This window comes from Neopelma chrysocephalum, unplaced genomic scaffold (genome assembly GCF_003984885.1).
Source record: "Neopelma chrysocephalum unplaced genomic scaffold, ASM398488v2 Primary Assembly neopelma1_63, whole genome shotgun sequence".
Classification (NCBI taxonomy): domain Eukaryota; kingdom Metazoa; phylum Chordata; class Aves; order Passeriformes; family Pipridae; genus Neopelma; species Neopelma chrysocephalum.
The window spans coordinates 7,528,532-7,537,618 of NW_020897720.1; the positions used below are offsets into that span (position 1 = coordinate 7,528,532).

The 9,087-nt window shown below is 66.5% G+C and overlaps 2 protein-coding genes across 5 annotated transcripts in view; one reads left to right on the forward strand and one right to left on the reverse strand.

Annotated features, from left to right (window-relative positions):
- Positions 1–3,143, forward strand: part of PRR7 (proline rich 7, synaptic) — a 6,708-nt gene extending 3,565 nt beyond the window's left edge. Inside the window, exons 2-3 of one of the 3 annotated variants that reach the window (XM_027682825.1) lie at positions 1,743–2,383; positions 2,486–3,143. In XM_027682825.1, coding sequence (XP_027538626.1) covers positions 2,083–2,383; positions 2,486–2,901 — 717 coding nt within the window. In that variant the 5' untranslated portion in view covers positions 1,743–2,082 and the 3' untranslated portion in view covers positions 2,902–3,143. Of the gene's footprint in view, positions 1–1,742 lie in introns of all 3 variants that reach the window. The other 2 variants (XM_027682826.1, XM_027682824.1) reach the window with 2 other exon arrangements.
- Positions 3,144–3,226: 83 nt separating this feature from the next.
- On the reverse strand, positions 3,227–9,075 carry DBN1 (drebrin 1). Of its 2 annotated transcripts, XM_027682821.1 has the most exons (9): positions 8,922–9,075; positions 8,703–8,766; positions 8,533–8,592; positions 8,263–8,377; positions 6,995–7,132; positions 5,811–5,942; positions 4,223–4,785; positions 4,039–4,141; positions 3,227–3,955 (listed from the first exon to the last, which is right to left on the reverse strand). In XM_027682821.1, exons 1-9 carry the CDS (start codon positions 8,996–8,998, stop codon positions 3,885–3,887), a joined length of 1,323 nt encoding a protein of 440 aa, XP_027538622.1. In that variant the 5' UTR covers positions 8,999–9,075; the 3' UTR covers positions 3,227–3,884. The 2 variants fall into 2 exon arrangements, with proteins under 2 accessions (XP_027538622.1, XP_027538624.1); XM_027682823.1 differs by lacking the exon at positions 6,995–7,132.
- Positions 9,076–9,087: the final 12 nt, after the last annotated feature.

Here is a 9,087-nt window from a genome sequence, read left to right on the forward strand (position 1 = left end):
CCGCCTGTTGCGCGGTGCGGGGGCAGCGGGGCCGGGGCGGGGGCGCGCGGGGCCGCCGCCACCGGGGATCGCGGCGGGGGCGCGCGGCGCGTACCGGGGCGCGCATCTCCGGTCTGGCCTCGGCGGGCGCGCGCCCCGGGGGAGGAGGAGGAGGATGGTGATGAGGAAGGGGTGCCGCGCCCGGCACCGAGAGCGGGGAGGTTCCCCGCCGGGGTGTCACCCTCCCGGCAGAGGCACCGGGCAGGGATGCGACGAGTGTAGCGGGGCCCAGGCCGCGGCCGGGGGCAGCAGGGCGGCCCGGGGGTACCGGCGGGGCCCGGCTTGGCGGCCGCTCCGCTCCCCGCCCGGTATGAGTGTCTCCAGCCCGGCCCCGCTCCTCCCCCAGCCCGCACGTCCCCGGCAGCCCCACTCCCCCCGCACGCCCCAGCTGCGAACGCCCCCGGTCCGCGGCGCCGCCAGCCAGCCCTGCACCGCTTCCTGGTGTCCCCCCGGCCGTCATCCCGGGTCTCGACCCATGGCCCTTCCCGCACGGTGCCCCCCTCCCCGGGGATGCCCAGGCTGCCGGCGCGGAGCCTGTTGCAGCCGCGGCTGGCGAGCCCTGCCTGCACCCAGTGGCCTCAGCCGGGCAGCGGGGACCCCCTCCCCATACACCCACATCGCAGCACTGCCTCTGCCCACGCGTTTGTCTGCGTGATGGAGCAACCCCCACTGCCTGCCAGTGGCCAGGGCCCCTGACTCCTTCCTTCTCCATTGCTCCTTCCTTCCCCATTGCTCCTTCCTTCCCCGTTGCTTCTTCCTTCCCCATCACTCCTTCCTTCCGCCGGGCTCGGCCCTCCGGCCCTGCCAGCACCCTCAGCACCTGGTGGCACTGCCGTCCCCCTTGCCGGCAGCGTGGCCCTGGCCCGCGGGGTGGTCGAGCACCCCACACCCCTTCGGCTGTCTCTGAGCAGAGCCACATGAGTGGTCTCGCAGCCCTCGGCTGCCACCGCTCCATGCTCACCCTCCTCCCTGCTGCCGAGCCCGTTTTCTCCCACACCACCACAATGAGAATCCTGATGGGTGCTTACTTGCCTGCCTGTGAGCACCCACGGGTGCTGCTCCCTGCGCACTGAGGGGCACACCTGCCCCTGGTACACACCATTATCATTCGGTGCTGGGTTGGACATGACTGAGCTATCACCCTGTCTGAAGGCTGGGACCTGGCAGGGGTGATGGTTCCCATCCTCACCACTCCTCGGCCCTGCATTGCTGTGTCGAGGTGCCACCATCCCCTGAGCCCCCTCGGGTGGCTGCGAGGCCAGCGATGGCCACAGTGCACGTGCTCTTGCAAGCGCCACGTGCCACAGGCAACTGGCAGCTCTGCACATCCCTCATTCTCCCCGGGGCACCCCAGGGCACCCTGCTGTGTGGCAGCACAGGGATGAATGAGCTGCCTGGGCTTGGCAGCCAATTTGGGGTGCGCTGGGTGAGCAGGAGAAGGGGATCCCAGTGGGCACCCCATGATCTGAAAGGTCAGGACCACAGCATCCATCTCCTGCCCCAGAGTGGCCGGCAGTGCTGTGGGGGGGTTCTGGATGGGGTGTGCAGGTTTGCAGCCATGGAGGCGATGATGGGGTGCATGAGGGGGCCCAGGCACGGTTCCCCTCCGGCTGCGGGCACTGCAGCGCATGTGGAGCGAGTCACCATGGGAACAGGGCGTCCACGTTTCTGTGTCGCTCACGCTCGCGTCTGTCTCGTTGCAGGGCCCCCACCCCGGCGGTCCCCCCCAGCGATGGGCAGCAGGACCCTGCCAGCCCCATCCCCCCACCGCCCGCCCCGCCGGCCCCCCGCCCCGCCGCCCGCCCAGCGCACCCACGCCTGACCCACCCGCTCCAGCCCCCCCCAGCTCTATGGCAAGGATGGACCCCTGACGGCAGGCACCCGCAGGCCAGAGGAGACGGCGCCGGGCACAGCCCGGGGAGATGCCCTCGGCGGCCCTGACAGCATCGGGTCCTCCCTGACCCTGCCGCCGCCCTGAGCATCCCGTCCCCCACCCCGAGGGCAGGGAAAGGCGGGGGCCTCCCCCCGGGTCCGGCAGCCAAGATGGTGATGTCCCAGGGCACCTACACCTTCCTCACCTGCTTTGCGGGCTTCTGGCTCATCTGGGGCCTCATCGTGCTGCTATGCTGCTTCTGCAGCTACCTGCGGCGGCGGGTGAAGCGGCAGCAGGAGGAGCGGCTGCGGGAGCAGAGCCTGCGCGCCCTGGAGATGGAGCCACTGCACTATGAGGGTTACAGGGGCAGCCCCCCCGGCATCGCCATTCCCCACCGCCTCCGCCTCGACCCCCACCATCATCATCACCCCCACCACATCCCACCCCCCCGGCCCTGGAGCTGCCGGCACGGTAAGGAGCAGGGAGGGGCTCTCGCATCCCCGGAGCACGTGCCTCCCCCTGTTTTGGGGGGGATACGACGTGAGAGCCAGAGCGCAGCGCTGACGGCAGCAGGGGTCCGGGGGGGGCTTTGCCTTGCAGAGTCGGACCTGTCAAAGCCGCCGTGCTATGAGGAAGCTCTGTTGATGGCAGAGCCCCCCCCACCATACAGCGAGGTGCTGATGGACACGCGGGGGCTCTACCGCAAAATCAACGCCCCTTTCCTGAGCCACGAGCGGCTGGAGAAGCAGGAGCAGCCCCCCAGCTACAAACCACTTTTCCTCGATGCCAGCTATGGTTCGGCGCTGCACCTGCCCCGCTCTGCCAGCCCCGGCCCTGCCTGCCCGGACCTCTACCTGCAGCAGGAGTGCTCCCCACGCATGTTTCCCAGCTGGACGGACTCGGAGCTCAGCAGCAGGGACACCTACGAGCCGGGACCCTGGCACCTCCCGGTCTCCATGCCCCTCTTCGGCAGGACTACTGCTGTGTAACGGCAGCCACGGGGGACCCCCGGACCTTGCCATGCACCTGGGGGGTGGGTGGTTTTGATTGCCCATGTCACCTCGGGGACACCCGCCCCGGCGCGGGCCATCGCCGCCGGCGCGGAAGGGGCTGGTTCCCCGTCTGGCCCCCGCCAGCCCCCCCATGGCCGGGGTCGCTGGGGACCCGGACTCTGCTCTGTTTCTTAAATTTTTTGTTTGTTACAGTTTGAGAATAAAAGTTTGTGGCTCGGGTTTGCCTCCCGGTAGGCTGGCATCATGGGACCCCCACACCTCTCCCAGCCCTCCCTGCCCCCCCAGCAGGCTGCAGCCCCTGTGGGAGACGCTTTATTTATTAACAGACATGAGCACACTGCCGGTACAGAACTTGTGCTTTCCAAAAAGTTTCCAAAGGGAACAGGGGGAGAGGGGCCAAGCAGGGGCCAAGCAGGAGGGGATGGGGCTCCCAGCAAGGAGGGAGTCGGGAAGGGGTAAAAGCCCCCACACCAGCTCCCTGCTGGGATTTGGGGGGGGACGCCGCTGGCCGCAGCCTCGCCTCGGTTGGGTCACTTTATTGCCATATTCATTTATTATTATTATTATTATTATTATTATTTCTTTTCTTTGAACTCGTGCAAAGTACTGGGGGACTCCTGGGGGGGGCACGAAGAGAACGAGGACCCTGTCCCACAGCCAGGCAGGGGATGCGAGCGTGTGTGTCGTCCCCCCCAAAGGGGCGCTGGGGTATTGGGGGGGGACTGCTAAGGTGGGGCTGGGGGGCTGACACGGCTCCTACCGACAACTTAAAAAAGAGAGGAGAAGGGGGGGCTGTAAAAGGTGCCCCGGGGCGGGGTTGCAGCGGGGCGGCCCCCACCTGGAGGCCTCATCCTGCGGGGCCTCAGTGGGGTGAGGGGGGGGCCCGGCCCCTGGCTGCAGCCCCCTCGTGCCCCGCGCCGGCCGGGGCAGGCTGCCTGCACCGGCAGCGGGGCCCGGGCTCACAGGGCCCCCCCAAAGCTCTCTTCCTCCTCGGGCAGGGGGTCTGCATCCCAGCACGTGATGTCGATCTCTAGAGGACAGGGAGGGGGGCGTCAAGATGGCTTGGGGTGCCCCATGGAGGAACAGACCTCACTCCTCACTGTCCTCACTCACCTGGGGGCTTGTTGTAGAAGACGGGCTGGGGGGCTTTGGCCGACAGCTCCTCGGGGGGGGGCACCTCCTCCTCTTGGGACTGGCTGAAGTAGCCCTCGCTGGCCTGGGGGGTGGGGGGCAGGTGGTCAGGACCCCCCCAGCCACCCCATCACACCCTGACCTCCCACCCCCCAGTGGTGCTCACCTGCTCCCCACGACCTGGCGTCCCATCCTTGGGGGCCATCTCCCCATTGGTGATGGGGGGACTCTCTCTGCCCGGACTGTCCTCCTGGGGCACGTGCTGGCAGCCGAGCCCCTGGGACTGGGGGTCCCCCTCGCCAGCTGCTTCATCTTCCTCATCCTCCTGCTCCACGTCGCAGAAGGTGGCAGGGGGCTCAGGCAGCTCGTCCAGGCTCAGCAGGGCCCCCTCCTCGGGCAGTGCGGATGGGGGGGCTTCGGGGACAGGGGCAGCAGGCAGGGGCCAAGCAGCTGGGGGGTTTGCCCCATCGCTCTGCCACAGGTCGATGAGGCTCTCGGGGTTGGGAGCCTCCCCAGTCTGAGGCTCGGCGGCCACGGGCAGTGGGGAGGGCTCGGTGGGCTCCAGGGTCACCAGGTCCCCCAGGGCATCACCCCCCGCTGTCCACACCGACCTGGGGCTGCTGGGTTCATCCCCGGGGGGCTCAGTGGCCTTGTCCTCGGGCCCCGGGAAGGGCCAGTGCTGCTCGGGCGTGGCTGGCCCGGGCTCCTGTGCGCTGGGGCTGGGGGACTCTGCAAGGAGGGGACAGCAGTCAGTGGGGACAGACACCCTCATCCATGGCTGGGTGTCACCCAGGAACAGGGCTGCAGCTGGAGGGGATTTGGGGTCCTATGGACTGGGCACAATGTGGGGATGCTGCAGGGATGGGTGGGAGTGGCTGTACAGGGAGGGGACTGGCATGCACCAGGGGACCGGGAGTGAGTGGACATAGGGAGGGGGCAAAGTGATCCCTTGGGGAGCGGCTGGAAAAGCAGAAGGGGCTGTGGAGGAGGTGGGAGAAGGGAAAGCTGGGATGCACCATAAGATGCCAAGGGGCCAAGTGGGGATGCAGCAGGGACACATGGCGCCTGCAGCAGAACTGGCTTGGATGCAGTGGGGTGCAGTGGGGCAGAGGGGATGCACAGGGGGATGCAGCAGCCCTGGCAAGGATGGTACAGTGGGACGGTGCAGATAGGGCAGCATCGCACTGGGATGTGCAGCAGGGACAGCCAGCATGTATGGAGCACGGGGAATGCACTGGAGATGGGGGGATGCATGGCTGAGGCTGCAGCAGAGACAGCAGGGCTGCACTGGTGTCAGGAAATGCACTGGAGGCAGCAGGGATGCATGCAGCAATGACGGCAGGGCTGCACTGGGGGATGCAGCAGAGACGGCAGGGATGCAGCGGCACGGAACAGCAGGTACGGCGGGGATGTGCTGGGGGACACAGCAGAGACGGTGGGGATACGCCAAGGGGTACAGGCAGGACAGCACGGATGCACTGAGCGATGCAAAGGTGGTTGGCAGAGCTGCAGGGGGGGCTGCAGCAGAGCCAGGGGGGCTGCAGCAGGGAATGTGCTGTGGGACACAGCAGATATGCTGAGGGATGCAGATGGGACAGCACAGATGCACTGAGCAATGCATGGGCAGTTGGCAGGGCTGCAGGGGGGGCTGCAGCAGAGCCAGAGGGCTGCAGTGGGGGATGCACCGTGGGAAACCACGGGGGTGGACCCGGGCAGCCCCGTGCAGGGGGAGGCAGTGCCAGCCCTGCGCCCACCTTTGGGCGTTGCCGGCGTCTCATCAGCGGACGCGCGGGTGCCCGGGTCGCCCAGCGGCGTGGCGGCCGGGCTGGGCTCGCAGGGGCTGCAGCCCGCTGCTGAGGCCTTGCGGAAGGCGTCCGACTGGCTGCCTGCAGACAAGGGAGATGGGGTGGCGTGGGAGGGCTGCCCACATTGAGGGGGAGACCAGCACCCCAGCACCGCTCCTGCCCCACACCAACCCAGCCACCAGCTGCCAAATGCACATCACCATGTACCAGCCACCATGTCATCCCCTCCCGGGTGGTGGGGCAGAGGCTTCTATGGCTGCAGCAACCACCATGACCCCTCCAGGCATCCCTACCACCCCCAGGAGTCCCAGGCCCTGCACCTGCCAGGCACGGGGACGGGCAGCCCCGTACCTGCCATGGTGCACACTGGCCCTGCCCACATGTCACCTAGCTGTGCCCTGGCACTGCCCTGGCACTGCTTTGCCCCTGCAGGTACAGCTTTGTGCCCTGTCACCCATGCCTGGCAGGAGCACAACCCTACATGGCCCCCCGCCTGCCCTTTGGCACAGCTCCACATGATCCAGGGCATCACTTTTTCCATCCCATGCTGCTCCATGGGCACAGTCCTGCATGGTTCAGGGCAGAGATTTCCCATCCCCCTCTGCCCCATGGGCACAGTTATCCCATCTCCTTCTTCCCTATAGGCACAGCCCCACATGATCCTGGGCACAGCCCTTTCCATCCTATCCTGCCCCATGGGCACAGCCCCATATAACCTGGGCACAGCCTTTTCCATTCCACAGTGCTCCATGAGCACAGTCCTGCATGATCCAGGGCACAGCTGTCCTGTCCCATTTATGCTCCATTGCCAGAGCCTGCCCTGTGCCCCTCTACCCCATGGGCACAGTCTGCTCCATCCCACCCCCAGGCACAGCTCTGCCCTGTCCCCATCTGACCCACGGGCACAGCCTGCCCAACACCCCCTCCCCAGGGGCACAGCCCCAGTAAGGCATGCCGAGTGCCCAGGGGTGTGGGCATGGTCCCGCCTGAGTGCCCATCCCCCTCAGGGTGCCCGTGGGAGGGGCGATGCCTCCGCTGTTGGTCCGGTGTGCCGTGGGGCTGGGGGGCTCTGGGGCAGCTGCCCGCGGCTCGGCCCCCTGGAGCTGTGTGCCCGCGAGCTCCCAGCTACCTACATGGGAAGAAAGAGGAGAGATTTGGGGTGCGGTGGCAGGTGATATAGGGGAAGGGGGTCCGCGGGGGGGAGGAGGAGGAGGAGGAGGAAGAAGGCGGCCCACTGTCAGCTGTCTTTATGAAAGGACAGTGAAGACGACCTGTGAGAGAAAGACAGACGGACGGACAGACGGAGAGAGAGAGAGAGAGATGGGTCAGTCCCTGCTCAGCGCACTTATGGCGGGGCTGGAGCATCAGGGCACCGGGATGGGAGGCCAGACGGATGGGAGGCAACACCAACAACGTGGCAGGAGAATGGCAGGACAAGAGGATGGAAAGGCAGCAGGACAGAAAGATGGGAGGCAGCACTGCCTGGCCAGGGGAGAAGAGAGGCCAGAACATGGCCGTGGGACCAACCATGTGCTCAGGCACAGCACAACCCCACAGCGTGAATCTACGGCACAACTCACGGCACGGCCCCATGGCACAGCCCACAGCACTGCCCCAAGGCACAGCACCACAGCACAACCCCACAGCACAGCCCCACAGCACAGCCCATGGCACAACCCATGGCAAAACACCACAGCAAGGACACACATCACAGGCTCCCTCCTGGCACAGCTCCCCCCAGCACAGCACCATGACACGGCCCCACGGCTGGAGGCACTCACCAGGACAGCCAGCCCCTGCCTGAGAGCCATAAAAACAATTCTGGGGCTGGACCCCTGTGGGGCAGCCTGGTCTCTCCATGGGGCACCCCCTGCCAGCTGGCAGCACACTGAGTGCCCCACATGTGCCTCACTCACTCCTGCCCCTTTTAGCTGTCATCATGGGATGTGTTCCCAAGCAATCCCTGGACCTGCAGCTGCCTCTCCTGCTGTACCAACCACGCACCCAACCCAGCTGCTGGTGCAGTGCTGTGACAGGTGAGCGGACGACACTGAGCAGGGAGCAGGGTGAGCCCCGTTTTGCTGAAAACACCCCGACATCCAGCCCTGCCAAGCTGCCCCAGCTGCAGGGGCCACGTGATTTGCGGTGGCAGCGGCGGTGATAGTGGCAGTGATGGTGACACAGCAGAGGAGGATGACCCCTGCCATCCTTGTGACCTTGGCACCCAGAACCACGATGCCAGGGATGGCAAAGGGTACACACACCCTCCTCATTGCATCCCTGGTCCCTCCACATCCCACTGTGATTTTTTGTGCTGCGACACCACACTCACCTGCTCCACAGGCCCCCTTAGCCTCTCAGTGCCCACCCCCCTGCCCACGGTTCCCCCTCAGCCCCTCACCTGTCCTGTGGCTGCCTGGTGAGACAGCATCACTGCTGCCCGATGCCACTCGCTCCTGCTGCTTGAAGAAATCCCGGGGGTTGTCGGGCCGCTGAGCAATGATGGCAGCAGCCTCCTGTGTGGATGGGGGAGGCTGAGCCCCACTGCCCTGGTGGTGTGGGGCTGTGGGACCACCCTCCATGCACCCCCTAGCTGCATCCCCATCCAGCTATAGGCACTGCTGGCTGGGGAGTGAGGACCAGCACCAGGCATGGCCATCACCGCACTCACCTCCACCTCCGACTCCGATTTTCTGAACTGCTGTCTGTCATCCTCCTCTTGCTGGTCCCCCTGGAAAGACATGCAGCATCACCTCCCAAGCTCTGGGATGTCCTGGGCATCCAGCTGGGAAAATTCCTTCCCCGAGGGGATGCCCAGTGGCAGTCTCGACTCCAACTTACAAAGATGGACTGCTCCTTCAGGCGCTGTCGGGCCTCCTCCGCCTCCATGCTCTGCTGCTTCCGCCTGCCAGGGGGGCATGGGGGAGAGACGCTGGGCACCGGCTCCTGCCAGTCCCTGCCCCAACCCCACCCCATGAGGGACACCCATGTGCCCACCCAGCCACTCACAGCATGTGCTCAGCCATCCCGCACCCACATCCCACCCAGCCCCTGCCATGCCTGTGCTCCTCGATCTGCTCCTCACGCTCCCGGTAGCGCCGCTCCCTCTCCTCCTGCTCCAGCCGCTCCTGCTCCATCCGTTCCTGCTCAAACCGCAGCCGGGCATCCAGAGCCTTTTTCCGCTCTTCCTCCTTACGCAATTCCTCCTCTTTCTGGTTGGGGGGGG